This window comes from Zingiber officinale, chromosome 11A (assembly GCF_018446385.1).
Source record: "Zingiber officinale cultivar Zhangliang chromosome 11A, Zo_v1.1, whole genome shotgun sequence".
Taxonomy (NCBI): domain Eukaryota; kingdom Viridiplantae; phylum Streptophyta; class Magnoliopsida; order Zingiberales; family Zingiberaceae; genus Zingiber; species Zingiber officinale.
Window position 1 is genome coordinate 95348321 of NC_056006.1, and position 17520 is coordinate 95365840.

General features: G+C 35.7%; 1 protein-coding gene across 1 annotated transcript; it reads right to left on the reverse strand.

Annotated features, from left to right (window-relative positions):
- Positions 1-13996: 13996 nt before the first annotated feature.
- LOC122031631 (zinc finger MYM-type protein 1-like) lies at positions 13997-16004 on the reverse strand. Its single transcript, XM_042590722.1, has 3 exons — positions 15953-16004; positions 14686-15857; positions 13997-14542 (listed from the first exon to the last, which is right to left on the reverse strand). Exons 1-3 carry the CDS (start codon positions 16002-16004, stop codon positions 13997-13999), a joined length of 1770 nt encoding a protein of 589 aa, XP_042446656.1.
- Between the last annotated feature and the right edge of the window lie 1516 nt (positions 16005-17520).

Here is a 17520-nt window from a genome sequence, read left to right on the forward strand (position 1 = left end):
CTATTCACCTCCCCCCCCCCCTTCTAGCGATTTCGATCCAACAGAACACCTGGTGAACCTAATAAGAAATATATACAACAGGAGAAAGAAGAACTTCACCAAAAGAGACCTGTAGAAGATCGACTCCACTTCAAACTCCAGCAACAACAAGACCAACGTCACGTGCTTTGGATGCAACAAGAAGGGATATTACAAGAACGGCTACCCGAATCTTAAGAATAAGAAAGCCCTAAAAGCAACGTGGGATGAATCATCCGCGGATGAATCGGATAGCGACAAACTAAAACATACCAACTACCTCGCACTAATAGCATATGGACCAAGATCAGAAAGTGAATCGAAAAATGGGTCTAAACCCGAATCGAGCCATGAGTCTGCACTCATTTCGAAGGTTCTGATGAGGTACAATCTATGTTAAGCAGAATTTTTTAAAAAAATAATTGTATGCTTACATAAGAAATTAACCTTGTATGAAGATCAAATAAATGAACTAAATTTAGAAAAATAAAACACTTAACAAACAATTAAAATCAATCTCAATGACCGAGCCAATTCAAGCTAAAACTCTAACTTAAGTTGCAAAACTTGAAGAGGAGAATTTCAGTTTGGAAGGAGAAGTAGTTGAACTAAAACAACTGATAGAAAAATTCACAACTGGATCCAAGTATCTAGATATGATACCTGGATCACAGAGAGTTGTATATAATAAGTCTGGACTCAGATACGAGTATAGCTCAATTAATAAAATATTTATATCTCTAGTCACTCAAAATAAAAATCAAACTAAGGTCTGAGTTCCAAAAGCATGTCTAATAACGCAAGTAGGACTCAACCAATACTATGTACCAAAAATTAACATTCACTACATGAATCAAAATAAATCAAATAACTCACTATTAATCCCGAAAAATAAAATTTTAAACCAAAAGAATAAAATCAAATCAAATAAATCTAAATTAAATAAAAACAAAATTAACCTAAACTCAAACTGCAATCAAGTATATTATAACTATAAAATAAATCGACATAAACCCAAAACCTAAAAGGTCAATAATTTAGGGGGAGAATCTAAATTAGCTAGCACCTCCAAAATAATAGTTTATCTGACCGGGTAATTAGGATTAGGTCAAAAAGGGATAAAAGTTTAACTTGAAAAATAGCACCCGAGAATTTTTGGATGATAGTATGTTAAGGAAGCTCTATCTATACATGTCTAGGAAGATATGGCTTCGATCTGGTGCATTTGGCTTAATGAAACTAATTGAAGCTACCCTTTACCAATCATAGTTAGCTAGACTAAAATTTTGTTATTAAGTTCAGTGAATAGAACTATTTAGAAAACCTCGAAGGCATGATTACTTTAATGATGTCCAGGTGATTCACCACAGCTTAGAAGTTTATCCAAAGAATGTCTATTTGTTTAACCCAAAGTTAAACTTGAATCTAACACAAAGTTAAACCAAATCCTAAAATTCAACTCAACTCATCTCACAAAATTATAAAATTTTCTGATTGAAAAAGTAGATCAGGTGAGATGATTAAGGATTTAAAATTAAATCAAAATTTAAATTAAATTAAATTTAAACTTAACTTAAATAAAAAATTTAAACTTAAATTTAAAATTAAATTTAAAATTAAACTTAAAAGTAAACTCAAACTAAAAATTTAAAATTAAACACAAATTAAAAAATTAAACTCAAATTAAAATTTTAAACTTAAATTTAAAATTAAATTTAAGACTTAAATTTAAATTAAATTAAAAATAAAATAAAATTAAATTAAATTAAATTAAAATTAAAATTAAATTAAATTTGAAACTTAAATTAATACTAAAATTAAATTAAATTTAAAAGTAAAGTTAAATTAAAAACTTAAAACTAAAATGAAATTTAAATTGAGAATTAAACTAAAATTAATATTAAAGCTAAAATTTTTTAAAAAAATTGCGCCACCGAAGGCGCCTCCGAGTCAATTAGAGGCGCCCTCGCAAGGACGGGATATTTCCTGCCCCAACCGACTGAAGACACTTTCGATGAGGCTGAAGGTGCCTTCAATTCCATTTTTTCCAACGAACAGAGCAATGCTCTGTTTGTAATTTTGGCAGCGAGAAGGCGCCTTTTGTTGGTGCGGGAAGCATCCGACGATCGAACTCAAGTTTTGATAATGGCAAAGGAGTCAAAGTTAAGCTTATTTGTGATCTAACATGTCTGATGGAGATTGCAAGAAAGTCCTAAGTGTTCTTAGGCAAAAGTTCTAGCTGCGGTTAGGCAAGGTGAAAATCCTAAGGGGTGGTAACCTTAGGTCCTAAGGGGTGGCAACCCTTGGTGAAGGAAAACCCTAGGGGGCAGTAATCCTAGGTCCTAGGGGGTGGATCTAAATTTAGGTTTCTGAAATAGATCTAAATTAGATCGACGCCTACTGTCCCCTCAACCGGGATGCGTCCTCACTTAGTCACTTTCCTCTAGTTACTTACCTTTACTTATTAAGTGTTGAGTTACCTCCTCGACGTTCAATCTGACCCACCAGGTCTTCCTGTCAGAATTGTACATCTAGACTTCCTCCCGTCGAGAATTGAACATCCCGACTTCCTGTCAGAATTCCACATCTAGACTTCGCCAATCGAGAATCGTACATCCCGACTGAACTTCCTGCCTCGTGTGAGGTCCTCTTGACTCGTAAGGTTAGTCAACCCTACACACTCGATAAATGCATTAGATCATGATAACACGTAACTTAACTCACTTGTCATTCATCAAAACTTGAGTTAGACCATTAGTGCAAATTCCACCAACAAAATCAAGCTCTGAAGGCAAAGTTTGGTAATTTGAAGAAAACCCTAGAGAGATTCAATGTTGGATCTAAAGGGTTAGGCATGATATTGGGTATCCAAAAACCTAACAATGATAGATTGAGTTTTGGATACTAATCTTGTTGTTTCTCCAAGGGAAAAAAGAGATCATATGTTAGGGTGGCAAATGATAATGACAAGGGAAAGTTATCTAAGGACAATGAGAAGAAATATACAAGGATTGCATATAATTATGGCAAAGATGAAGTGTCTAAGGTTAAGAATGAGAAGAAAATAACTAAGGACAAGGTGTCTAAGGTTAAGAGAATCAAATTTGTAAGCTAAGTGTCACCCGAGGTGCATCGAAGTGGCCGAGCTATAGTGAATGAGTCATCTAGGGAGGTGGCTAAAGTTAAGAGCTCGGAGAAGAGCTCAAAGAGTCAAAAGTGGACTCATGGCTAATGAATCTCAAGTGGACATTACTTAGGATTCTAGATGGGTCATGAAATGTGCCAAAGTATTTTAAAAATGGGCTTGAATCTCATATCCAAAGATTTGACACAATTGGATTATGTTTCATACATGAAAATATGAGTTGGATTCATATTGCATGAAAATTAGTTTTGGATGTATAGATGTCATATATACTAATGCTAAGGATGCATTATGGTTTAGTATGCACAAATACACCAAGAGGAAGCTAAAATTAGGATTTCAGGTCAAACTTCAATTGAACCATTTAGATAGTCTTAGGTTTTATGTTAAACTTAGGATCCGAGATATGTACATTTTAAATGTATTTTTTTTAAGTAGACACGGGTAAAATAGACCTCTCCATAAAATTTAGGGATTTTTGGATGTCTATAAAATTTTTGGTGCATTTCTGAAGCTGAGTTATAAATGATGTTGGGCCTAAAAATAAGGTGCCAATTGATTGATACAGATACCAGTCTACTGGTAACAATGTTTATCGAACACAAAATAGTTCTGTGGGTTGTTTCAATAAGGGCAATCGACTGATACAAGTTTGAAACTATTTTTCAGTATTGGATTTAACCAAGATAACTCGTATATGTGTATGAGATCCTTGGTGATAAATGCATGAGTTTAGGGTCAATTTAGATGATCAAGTTTTGACAATTAATGTTGGAAGCTTTTTGATATTAGGCAAAGGGGAAGAAGTAAGGTTAAGTATAGAAAACCTTAAATACCTTTGTGGTGAAAAAAAATCCTAGCTTAATTGGGAGCTTAGGTATAGGGAGAGCCTTGTGATAGGTTCTTCAATATTATTATGGTAAAATTCCTAGCTCAATAGGGAGCATAGGTGCAGGGGGATCCTTGTGATCGATTCCAATGTTGCATGTTGCATGTTTCGTTAACATGATTGACTGCTATTATGTTTTTCCTAACTTAAACATATTAGCAAATATGAAAAAGGGAAAGATTGTTAGAAGCAATCTTGAAGGTCTGGCGTGACCGTGTGTTTTAATGTTTGGGTAAAAGATTTAAGTTGGTTTACCATTGTATTTGATATGTGTATTTGAGTTATGCAGGTTTGTAGAATATACATATGACTTAGCTTGATGACTTCGGGTTCGGTGAAGGATGGAGCATTCGAGGGACCATGGACAAGGTAGCAAGGACAAGCAAAGGGAAGCACACTTCGAGGCATACACGAAGGATAGCATTGGGACAAGCCGCGGGCTTGAATGCATCCGAGAAACGAGAGCCAAAGGAAGTATACTTGAAGGCAAGAGGTCAAGGCTACAAAGAATAGTCAAGTAAGTCGTGAGGGTCCGAGTGTTAAGAGATTGTACTTAGGGTAAAACCCTAGGTTTAGGATTTATCAGTCGACTGGTGACTTTTCCAGTTGACTAGGAGTGAATAGAATACTTCTGTTTGCTTGGCCAATGTGGAGCAGTCGACTGGTAAAGTCACCAATCGATTAATATTGAGTCGTTGGGGTTACCAATTGACTGGTAGGCGGGGGTTTTTAACCCATGACCTATATAACTAAGGCTTTGGAGCTTGGTTAGATTTGACGAAATTAATAGTAGTTAATCCTAATTAGTAGTCAACAAGTTCTCAAGTGCTCTTTGTAATCCAAGAGATCTTGGTTGGTGTTATGGTGAGGTTTCTCCACCCACAAGGAGACTTGAGGTAGCCGGAGTTTACCGGGGGCTAATCCATCGACGGATAGGGATCGTCCACCTTACGGACAACCATGGAGTAGAAGCAAGTTATCTCCGAACCACGTAAATCGACATGTAGTAGTTTGCATTTCTTGTCTTGTCTTTAGCTTTTGTATTCGTATTTGTATTTTTTGTATTCCGCTGTACTAACGAATATGTAGGAAAGCAATTTGGGGTATCAAGCTATTCCCTCTTCTAGTCAACTACTGATCTTTAACAACTACTAGTTGGGCTAGATGTGACTTAGTAAGTTTAGTGGGGACTAACACATAGACCATATCTTAAATTAAGTGGATATAAGATGAGTGGGGAATAACTGTAGCTACTAAAGGGTTTTAGAATAATTCCGAGACTAACTATGATTTTTTGGTTCATTGGGGATCATAATGTATCACTAGGTGTCACTCACAATTGATTCATAATTAATGATTAATTATGGACAACCAACATAAATCGAGAATCTATTAGATCACACACACTACGAGTATATCTGAAAGACTTAAAATAAATTTGAGAATTTTATTCTTAAATTGAGAGAGACTAAATTTGGTAGGACTAGACGAGGAGCAAATATAAAAGATATTTGTTGGACGAAAGTGATGGTGGATCATGCCTCTTATAAGCAAGGTTAGATTCATTATGGTTTAATAATAAATCAAATTGGTTTGGTTTCGTTATAAATCAAAATTGGTTTGGTTATGAACCAAGCTTAATGATAATGAATTGGATTGGCTAATTGAGTTTGGGTTATGACTTACTCCCCAAGTCATTGTAAAAGATGTATAAATATCATTCAATGGGAGAAAATCTAGATGAATGATTAAATAAATTAATTTGGATTAATTATTCTTCTCTTTTTCTCCCTCTCCCTCTCCCTCTCCCTCTCTTTGTTGTTGCCTAACAAGAAGGAAGAGGAAGTGTTGGATCGAGTTTCGGGGGGGAGAAAGGTGGGGTGAATAGTGAATCGAAAATTCTCGTGGAGTAGGCGCATCGAAAAAGTAGATGCAGAAAGAAAATGACAATGCTAACATAAGAACCTTTTACTTGGTTCGGAGTGTCCGATCAGCCCTTTGACCCGTCTGGACTTCATGTCAGCTATCCGGTCAGCCCATCGACCTAACTGGACTTCTTGCCAAACTTTCGGTCATCCCGTCGATCGATTTGGACTCCGTGCCAACTATCCAGTCGGCCCGTCGACCTAGCTGGCCTTCTTGCCAGACATCAGGTCAGCTCGTCGATTTGTCTGAACTTCTCCTGCACACTCGGTCAGAGTGTTAGAAAATAACAAAACTAACCTAACCTATTTTATCATTAATTAAAACTTGAGTTAGACCGTTAGTGCTAACCGCACCAACAAGAAGGTCCTTCTTGTTGCTGCCGCAAGCCATTGCTGGTAACCACCATACTCACCGACCTTGCTCTTCTGGTAATCCGCTGACTTTCGGCCACCTGCTGGCCACCACCACCACAACTGGCAGCAACTACTCTAGCCAATAGACAGTAAGGAATCCGTCAGACAACAAACTGATTTGTTGTTCTTTGGGTTGCTGCCAGCTCTAGTTGCCGAACATCTCTCTACCGCTAGCAACAACCTTAATCGATGTTGGAAAATAGCCAAGGGTTTGCCATCCAGGCACAAAGAGGGTATCCTCTCTCAGATTGTTTCATCTCTTCATTGGGCTAGTACTGTATCGGAGATGAAAACTTGTGGCTTAGCGAAGTCGTCTTGAAGATATCTTGATGTGGATATTGATAGAGGTAAACATGGTCAAGTTTACTTTTTGATGATATTCCCGTTTAACATCATTCAATAGGTATAATTTAATTTTAAAATTTTTGTTCTGTGACTATGTTTGTGCATGCGTGTATCCCGTATATGTGTGATGCATGTTTTGTAATAATTTAATAAATTATTATGCTTCCGCTGTTTGTTTACAAAATAAAAAAATTAAACGAGTATAGAAACAACCAACAAAACCACCATATGATTGGATCTCTAACTCATGGGCCCTGCTCCCCTACATCTTCCCAATCAACTCACAGAATCTCGGGACTCTGCTCCCCTATATCCTCCTGATTAGCTCACTAGATCATGGGGATCGTTCCCCTATATCCTCTCGATTGGCTCACAGGACCACGAGGCCCTACTCCCTTATATCCTCCCGCTCGATTCCCGATCGGATCATCGACTCACGTGGTCCTATTCCCCTACATCCTCCCATTTGACTCACAAGATCAGGGGGGTCTTGCTCCCCTATATCCTCCCGATCGGCTCTCAGGATCACCAGGCCCTGCTCCCTTATATCCTCCCGCTCGGTTCCCGATCGGATCACCAACTCATGTGGCCCTACTCCCCCTACATCCTCCTGATCAGCTCGCAGGATCACGGGGTCTTGCTCCCCTATATCTTCCTGATCAGCTCACAGGATCATAGGGTCCTGCTGCCCTATATCCTTCCGTTCGATTCCTGATTGGATCTCTGACTTACGGGGCTCTACTCCCCTCAACTCTTTATAAGATGGACAAGTATGTAAACAAACTAGGGGTGTTAATTCGGGTGGGTCGGGTCGGGTTAATTTTTTTTAGCCCAATCCGAACCCGACTCGAACCTGAATTCAATTCAAAACTCCTAAACCCGAACCTGAACCTAACCCGGATAACCCGAAAATCTGATTCAAAATGACATTTTTTTTATTATTTTCCCTATAATTCTTCACTTTTATTTCAATACTCCATTATTATCATATTAACATTGATATTAGTATACATAAAAAGTTAAAAACATCTTAATTTTTTAAATAAAATTTGATTCAACCAAAAAAAAACCACTAAACCCTGTATTTGGCTCAACTCAGGTCAACTCGAACCCAACCCGACCTAATCCGAAATTTTTCAACCCGAAAATGTCCCAACCCAAACCCGACCTGAACTTGAAAATACCCAACCTGAATCTGATTTTTTTCGGGTCGACTCGGATTGGGTCGTCAGGTCGGATTCATTTTTGACACCCCTAAAGCAAACTCATCAGCCGATGATCAGAGATTGAGCTTTCTTTTTTTACTAACCCATTATTCTATTATTTGGATCAGACCCATCAAGCCTAATATGTCTTTTAACTAGAGAGCTCATTCCACAATTGATATTGTATATGGAGTAGTTAGCACGTGAAACCATATCTTTGTACAAAATACATGATATAAGTAACGTATAAGTGGTGAGGCTGTATATACAATAAAGATATACAGATTTAACATGTCCCTTATTTTGATGGGGCATTTAATTAATGCGAGGATTGCAAAGGTGTTAAAAAAAATCCCTGCTCCCGCGGGCACAAGTATGCCTTTCGCTTTATATGCATCTTACATTCTTTTACTGCTATCAATCTTTCACATTTTCTCCACTTTACTGATTTGAGTGTCTGGGTGGCTGCGCCAGAGACTCCTTTGGCCTGCTTACTAATGTTCATTCTTCTTCCTTCACCTTGTGATCTTGTAGGTGACCCCCTTTGAGGTTCTTCTCCTTTGAAGTTTTCTTGCGATTAATTTCAAAGTCATCTCACTGGTGGTCCAACTTTTGTTGATTTCAGACAGGATGAGTGCTTGCAACGACAACTAGAGCCGTCAATTTGGGTTAGACCCGTCGGGTTGGTCCGTCCTGCCAAACCAATTAAGCGGGTTGGGTTGGAATTTTATCAACCCAAATTCGCCGTAGGCCAACCCGCCTAGGCCCGCGACCCGCGCGGGTCGACCTGCGATGGGCTTGGGTTGGCCCGCGGGTTGAACATGTAAGCAGTTTATATCAGTAGTCAATGCTGCAACTGCGAGAGTGTCAGGGGTTAAATTATGCATTTCATTATCTTCTTCATTGAGAGGAATACTAATTAGGAAAATCTCATACTTGTGAAGTTGAGTATGATAGACAAAAGTTACAGAAATATATATGCACACAAAGTCGATTAATCTTAAAAGTAGATGACCTTCTTATTTGATTCGTTTATGGGATAAATCTGAAACATACATTATGCACAATGAAGAGCTTGGTGTGTGTACCCAAACTAGATGACCTTCTTAAAAGTAGATGACCTTCTTATTTGATTCGTTACACATGCATAGCCAGGGTACCACTGATCTAAACTGCTCGACGCACAGCTAGGAGTCCTAATTACTATTCCTCTTCGTTGCATAATTTTATAGCAGTTTATTATCTTTCTTTGTTATAATTTTAAAATAAAAATAGTACTTTTTACCCAATTTAAGTACTTGTTTATGTCCATTTATATTTAAAATACTTGTTTATGAATACATTTGATTGATAAAATATTTTTGAAGTAAAACATTGAAGATATGAACTCTTTTTTTTTTAATTTTTTTAAAAAATTTGATAGGTCCGCGGGTTGGCTCGCCAAACCCGCGACCCGCCTTGGATTGGGTTGGGTTGGAAATTTCCCAACCCGCCAAGTTGACGGCCCGCCCCGCCCCGCCAAATGATGGGCCCGCCACAGGCCGACCCGCCCCGCCATGGATTGGCCCGTTTGACAGCTCTAACGACAACCCATCAGCTCAATGTTTTTAGGTCAACCGCTCATTAAAAAAAAATTATCTATTAATTTATTAAAACTGGAGCTTGATCCTTAATTGTCTATAAAACTAAGAAGACGTTCTACCGCTGAATCATAGCTCGAGCTATATTGATCTTATTTATGCTTATTTTAGTTGCTTAACTTATCTAATTATTTTGATAGAAGAGATATGTGAAAATAATAAATTTGAAATTTGAAATAGACATTGAAAGTTAATATTTTCAAATGGAATAAAATAAAGATAAAATGTATAAAAATTAAGTTAGTAGTCGTTAATATAATAATAGAATTATTAAAATAAGAGATAATGAATTATTTGTAATTGAAAGTTTTAATATTTTATTTATTTATTTATTTATTTTAAAAAATAGAAAGATTGATAGAGATATTTTATATAAAATATAAATAAAAGGGTTGAAATGAAGTAGCACAGATTTTTTGTGATCTTCACAAAACTCTTGAGTTAAGAATTGTTTTATAAAATAATAGTAATATTTTCTATATTATATATGAAGTTGAATATTAAATTATGTAGTGAGGGATTAAATGAAGTAAAAGACATATAAAGATGAATATTATAAAAAAAAATAAGAAAATAAAGTCGGATCGTATTTAAGATTTATATTAAATAAATATACTAATCATAAATAAAGGAAAATAATTAGGGCATCTAATGTAAAATTCATGAGAAGTTTATAATAACAAAAGATTGAATAAAAATTGTTGAACTATTATAGAGTAGGAATGATAATATTCTCCAAACTCAACGGAGGAGTTGATATCCGATTTGAATAGAGAAGGATATGGAAGGACTATTGATATCTAGTATTTGATCCAAATATCCAATTATATATATATATATATATATATATATATATATATATATATATATAAAAGATATTCCTTTATACGTAGTTTTGTCCTACTTTTTACAAGAGACTATTTTTAGGATTTGAACAGATGATCATTTGGTCACAAGAAAATAACTTTACCATTACGCCAAGCTTATATATATATGTATATATTCTAATGTATTGATGATAGTTAGGTGGGAAGAAGAAAAATTATTAATATAAAAGATATTCGATCCTTTAATGAGTATGTGTATGAGGATGAATATCCTATTTCCAATAGTAAAAAAAATTAAAGATACGAAATCTGACTAGAATTATTGTCATCCCTATTGTAATAATTAAAAAAAAAATCATCTAGCGCCTTTACTCTTCGAGACGGGAGACCATTTACGCATGCTTACATTGGGACAGGATGACAGTTATAATTGGCCCTAGGGTATCATCAATACAAGGTTTATGAGAGGTTTGTAAGATTTAAAAAGCTGAATAAAAAGTCGTTTAATAGCAATAGTGAAAATACAAACTTAGGGGGTGTTTGGTTGATGAGTTTGGGAATGAGTGAATAGAATGATAGTAAAAGATAGTGTTTGGTTTGTGAGTTTGGGAATGACAATTTGGGAATGATTTCTAGATTTTTGGGAATCAACAAAACCTATATAACTAGGTGTGTTTCATTTTCATTTTCATTCTCATTCCACCTTACTTTCAAGCCTATACCCATAGTCATTTCCATCATTTAATCAAACACCATCTTACTTTTTTTATCTTGAATTTGATGTAATATGTACGAAGCCATACTTCAGATCAAATCTTCTGTCCCCAAATTTCTCTGTCCCCGTGTTCCCTGTCGATCGGACGGACCAGATTACATCTTAAGGCATCATGACATCTTTAAGATGTGCGCAGTATCCTCGTGATTGCAAGACATCTTTGAGATGTAATCTGGTCCGTCTAATCGACAAGGGGACACGGGGAGAGAAATTTAGGGATAGAGGATTTGATGTCGCCATACACAGTGGCGGATCTAGGAATTTAATCATGGAGGGGCGGCCGCGATCTGAGCATGGCGAATTTTTTTTAACAGTTAATAACTTCTATGTAATTAAAAAAAACAATTTAAATAACTTGGTATACAGGAGAAAAAGGTATAATATTATGAAAAAAACTCATACAATAATATTGAAATATTAAAGCAGTCTACTAACTGTTGGTTGCTACTCGGAAAACCTATAGGTTCCACTGTACAAAAATTTTGTACAAAGGTCTGAACCTTTTCCTAGCTACCATGTGTTCTTTTAAATTAAATTTTGGATCGCCTGCGGAACTTAACACGTTTGATCCAAAACTTAATCTATTTGTTCTTTTAGGTTTTGACTTGGATCTCCTGCGGAACTTAACATGTTCGACCCAAGTCTCCTTAAGTTATTAATTCCATTAAATATTAATTTCCATAAAAGGTTCCCAGTACTGACGTGGCGAGGCACATGGCCTTCTTGGATATGGGAGCAACCACCACCGACTAGACAAAACCTTTAATAGAAAGCTAATATTTAATTTCCTAAAATAACTTTAGGTTAACCAAAGAGAACAATCAAATCACAAGGAAAAGAAAGAAACAAAAGAACACAACTTCGAAAAAACATATTCGAAATACTAGAACGTAAGCCTCTTGTATTTGGTATTATTTCCATAAATAACTAGCATGATGCGGAAATAAAAATTACTAGTTATACCTTATAGAAAAACCTCTTGATCTTCTACCGTATTCCTCTTCTAACCTCGGACGTTGTGTGGGCAACGATCTACCGAGATGAGAAACCACCAACCACCTTCTCCTCCAAGCAAGGTTCGGCCACAAAGGAAGAACTTCACCAAAGAAGAAAACCAAAATACTAACCAAGCTCCAAGAGATGCTAACTTTCTCTCCTTCTTCTTCTTCTTCTCCAAGTAGTATCCGGCCACCACAAGAACTCCAAGAGAGATGAAGTATTCGGCCACCACAAGAGGAAGAGAGGGAGAGGGTAATGGCCGGCCACAACACCAAGGAAAAAGGGAGAGAAAACAATAGAGGTTGTGTCTCATGAAGGCACCCCTACCCCTTCTTTTATATTCCTTGGCCTAGGCAAATTAGGAAATTTAATTACAATAAAATTTCCTTAATTTTCTTGACATGAATTAATTGAGAAAAATAAAACAAAATTTCCCAATTAACTTGAGATGGCCGACCACATCATTGGAAACAAAAGAGGACAAGTTTTAATCAACAATTAAAACTTCCTAATTTGTTTCCGGAAATTTTAAAAAATAAAATTTCTCTTTAAAATCTCTTCATGGTTGATAAAAGGAAATTTCTATAATTTTAATTTTATCAACATGTGAATAATTTTTAAAGAAAAAATAAAACATCTCTCCAATCTACAAATAAGGAAAGAGATCTAATCTCTTTCTTTAATCTTTTGTAGATCTTTTACAAGAGAGATATTTTAATTTTAATTCTCTTTAAAATATATCTTCTACATAATAATAAAAATTAAAATTAAATTTCTTTTAAATTTTATTTGGCCGGCCCTACTAGCTTGGGTTCAAGCTAGGGCCATATACCTAGGCCGGCCTAGCTTGGTTCCCAAGCTAGCTTGGCCGGTCCCTTGGGTATGGTATAGGTGGGTATAGAACTCTATAAATAAGAGGCTACGATAGGGACCGAGAGGAGGAATTGGTTTTGGTCTCCGATAAAATTAAGCATCCCGTCGCTTCGAACACACAACTTAATTTTATCAATGATAATTCATTCCACTAGAGAACTATCATTGAACTACCGCACCAATCCCAAATTACATTTTTGGGCTCCTTCTTATTATGAGTGTGTTAGTCTCCCTGTGTTTAAGATATCGAATGTCCACTAATTAAGTGAGTTACTGACAACTCATTTAATTAATATCTAAGTCCAAGAGTAGTACCACTCAACCTTATTGTCATGTAGGACTAAGTCCACCTGCAGGGTTTAACATGACAATCTTTATGAGCTCCTCTTGAGGACATTATCAACCTAGTATCTCTAGGACACAGTTTCCTTCTATAATCAACAACACACACTATAAGTGATATCATTTCCCAACTTATCAGACTTATTGACTTATCAAACTAAATCTCACCCATTGATAAATTAAAGAAATAAATATCAAATATATGTGCTTGTTATTATATTAGGATTAAGAGCACACACTTCCATAATAACTGAGGTCTTTGTTCCTTTATAAAGTCAGTATAAAAGAAATGACCTCAAATGGTCCTACTCAATACACTCTGAGTGTACTAGTGTAATTATATAGTCAAGATAAACTAATACCTAATTACACTACGACCTTCTAATGGTTTGTTCCTTTTCCATTTTGGTCGTGAGCTACTGTTTATAATTTATAAGGTACTGATAACATCATCTTCTGTATGTGACACCACATACTATGTTATTTACAATATAAATTAAATGAACAACTACAAACAAATGTAGACAATTAGACCAAATGTGATTCTTTATTCATAATAAATGTTTACAAAGCTTAGGCTTTCAGTATACATTCCAACACTAACGAATACGTGACAATTGCATTCTTCGAGACTCCATGTTCTGAAAACGCTGTAAAATTAGCTCATTGTCGACAGTATTAAAAATATCTTTCTCGATATAGACTACTAAACTATCATTCATCCATTCATCTCCAATCCTGTTTCGCAAATCTGTTTTGACAATATTCATTGCCGAAAACACTCTTTCAACGGTTGCAATAGCAACTGGAAGAAGTAAGGCTAGCTCAATCATCCGATAAACCAAAGGAAACACACGGTTCTTCATTGTTTCAATCATTTTCTTTGCAAGAGCTCCCAAATCTGAAATGCCTTCAAACCGTTCATCTGATCTGACGTCATCAATATATGTTTCAAGCTCTTGTTCAACCAACATACGCTCATTCCAAGAAAAATCATCCTCATAAAAATGAGCCAGACGCACTAACTTCTGTGCATCAAATCTAGAGAATGAGTTCCTAGGATCAAGGCATGACATATTAATCAACAAATCTGTAGTTGTTTCAGAGAAACGACTATCCATCTCCTGTAGAATAATATCGATAACCTACAATTTTAAAATCAAACAACAAAAGTAAAAATTAATAAATATGCTACTGTTTAAAAGAATTTAATTGACGGTAAACAAAAAAAGAATTATGAAATTACCTCACAAAAGATTTCAACATGGTAGTAGTGATAAAAATTAACATTTTTTCCATCTCTCTTCAAACGACTACGGCTGTTGATGTTATCTGTCATATTAATTATTTCAATGGAATGAGTGTTACAAAACTTCTTCACATCCTCAAGTAAAATATCCCATCCAGAATCTCTCAACTTTTGCAATTTGCATTTCACATTATTGATCAAACGCATCGCATTCACAATATTTTGATCTTTCTCTTGTAGAACGGTTGACAAATGATTTGTGATTGCCAATATACGTTTCATCAATAGTAAAATAAACACAAATTCATACCTCTCCATTCTTTCAACCAAAGTTCTACTTAAACCCTTAGAAGAACGATCACCATCATCAATCAAATTTTGAAGAACCTCTATAACAGATGGCCACATTTGTTCAATACGACATAAAGTTGAATGATGAGACCCCCATCGTGTATCTCCAGGTCTAGCTAGACTAGTTTCTTGGTTTAGTCCTCTACCAGAACTAATCTCTCCTCTTTCAAGAAGTTTAACTTTTTTGTCATGTTCAAGTTGTCGAAGTTTGTCGGCCCTTTTGCAAGATGATGCAGATGTATTCACAATTGAACCAACAATCCACATGAAATCACAAACATATTGATTTGCTTGAGCAACAGCTACAACCACTAGTTGGAGTTGATGAGCAAAACAATGAACATACAATGCATACGGATTTTCTTTCATTATCAGTGACTTTAATCCATTAAATTCTCCAGACATATTTGAAGCACCATCATATCCTTGACCCCTCAATCTCGCCACTGACAAACCATACTTAGCAAATAAAGAGTCGATTGCCTCCTTCAAACAAGCAGCTGTAGTTGTTGCAACATGAACTACAGTTATAAATCGTTCAATCACCTCTCCATATTTGTTCACATATCTAATAACAACTGCCATTTGCTCTTTCACTGAACAGTCACGAGCCTCATCAAGTAGTAAAGTGAACCACCTATCTCCAAGATCATCTAGAATATCATTTGTGGTCTCAACTGCACAAGCATTCACCAATTGCTTCTGAATTTTTGGGGCAATCATTTGATTATTTCCAGGTGCATTTATTCCAACAACCGGCGCAACTTCTGGACACTCCGAGCTATACCATTTGAGCAATTCTAAAAAATTTCCTCTATTGGATGATGTTGAAGACTCATCATGCCTCCGAAAAGGTAATCCTTGTAACAACAAAAATCGAATTACTTTTAAAATGGAAGTCAAGCGTTTGCGATAAGCAACTTCAAGCTCATGTTTCCCTGATGAAAATGAATACTCCACACTTTGTCTTTGATTCTTGAAACCTTCAAATTGTATTCTTGCCTCATTGTGCGCACTACCAACTCCACCTACATGCTCATTGAAATTTTCAATTGCTTTTTTCCAATTTATGAAACCAGATCTTGTAAACACATTATCTCCTCCAAACCCTATATTACTAGGTCTAAAAAGATAACACCAGAAAGAAAAGGCTGCATCCTTTGAAACACTATACTCCAACTAATCACGGTCTTTAAACCAAATCTCTCTGAAACATCTATTGTCTTTACCCATTTTTTTTCTTGGAAAATTATGGCCTCGAGGTTGACAAGGGCCCATAGTAACATATTCTTTTCGAATACGATATCTAGCACCAACATCATACTCTTCAATCAATTTTCGTAAACCAGGATCAGCAATAATTTCTACTTCACTACTCAGATTTTCAATATTTTCAAATAAAATTTGCGGAGGAGGAGGAGGTGGTGGTAGTTGTGGTGCAGGAGTAGATTCTTCATCTGGAACACTAGACGATTCAATTGAACTCCTAGGCTCTTTGCAAAATATTTCAACATTTTCTACAAATTATAATGTATGGGAAAAATTATCAATATAAAGTGATGTGAACAATTTAATAATAACACAATTAAATTATTTAATATCATTCGACACAATTCTTTTAAAAAATAAAATTAATTTAACATAAATTATCAATATTCACAAATTACAATTAACTAACAACTAATAAAAAAACTAATTACATATTTAGAGTTTATAAAAAACTAAATTACAAATTATCCAACCATTAAATATACAAAATCTAAATTTTTAATTATCCAATAATCAAATATAAAAAACAACTAAACATTTAAACAATCAAAATTTTAACTTGTTAATTGTATCATACATTGTAATCAAGAAACAATCAAACAATTATTAATAACATAAAATAAAATCTACTTACCTGAATGAAGGCTGAAGGCGTTTGGACTTTGGCGCAAGTAAGAAGATGGATTAGAAAGGGTTCCTCTTTTGTCGGCACTCGGCAGAGAGAAAAAGGCGCAAGAAGATGGATCTGGAAAGGTTCCTCCTTTGATCGGCACTCGGAGGAGAGAAAAAAAGTTTTGGGCGCAGGGCTTTCAGTTTTAACTTTGCCACTTTGGTCGGCGCTCGGCGGAGAGAAAAAACAAAGGGCAAATCGCAAATCACAAGGTTCTGTGAGAGATAAATAAAAACATCAAAAATATAAAAAATAAATTAAGGAAACGTGTCAACATGACAACATGCTTCACAATTAACAAAACGGAGGAGAGAAATAAAAATATTAAAAAAAAACTTTTATATATGGAATTATGGAAACGTGTCAACGTGGACGTGGACCACGTGGTTCACAATTAAAAAAAAAATGAACCGGCTTCGACTCTTCGTTTTCTTCGCTAATCGCTCGATGGCCGACGCTCGTGTTTTTTCTCCGACTGGCGGCTACTGCGGCCTACCGCCTGCTTGTGAAGAGTTTCTTACCTCCCCTGCTCCCCAATTTTTTTTTTTTTGCTCCGCAGGCAAGGGGGGGCGACCCCCCCTCCC

What these genes read in the sequence shown, in the direction of transcription:
- LOC122031631 (XM_042590722.1), bottom strand. Translation starts at nt 16,004, where the DNA reads ATGAGGCAAGAATACAATTTGAAGGTTTCAAGAATCAAAGACAAAGTG. An exon ending in AATCAAAGACAAAGTGTGGA is followed by an intron (nt 15,858 to 15,952) that starts GTATTCATTTTC and finishes TGTTGTTACAAG; the next exon opens with GATTACCTTTTCGGAGGCAT. An exon ending in TGAAGAGAGATGGAAAAAAT is followed by an intron (nt 14,543 to 14,685) that starts GTTAATTTTTAT and finishes TTAAAATTGTAG; the next exon opens with GTTATCGATATTATTCTACA.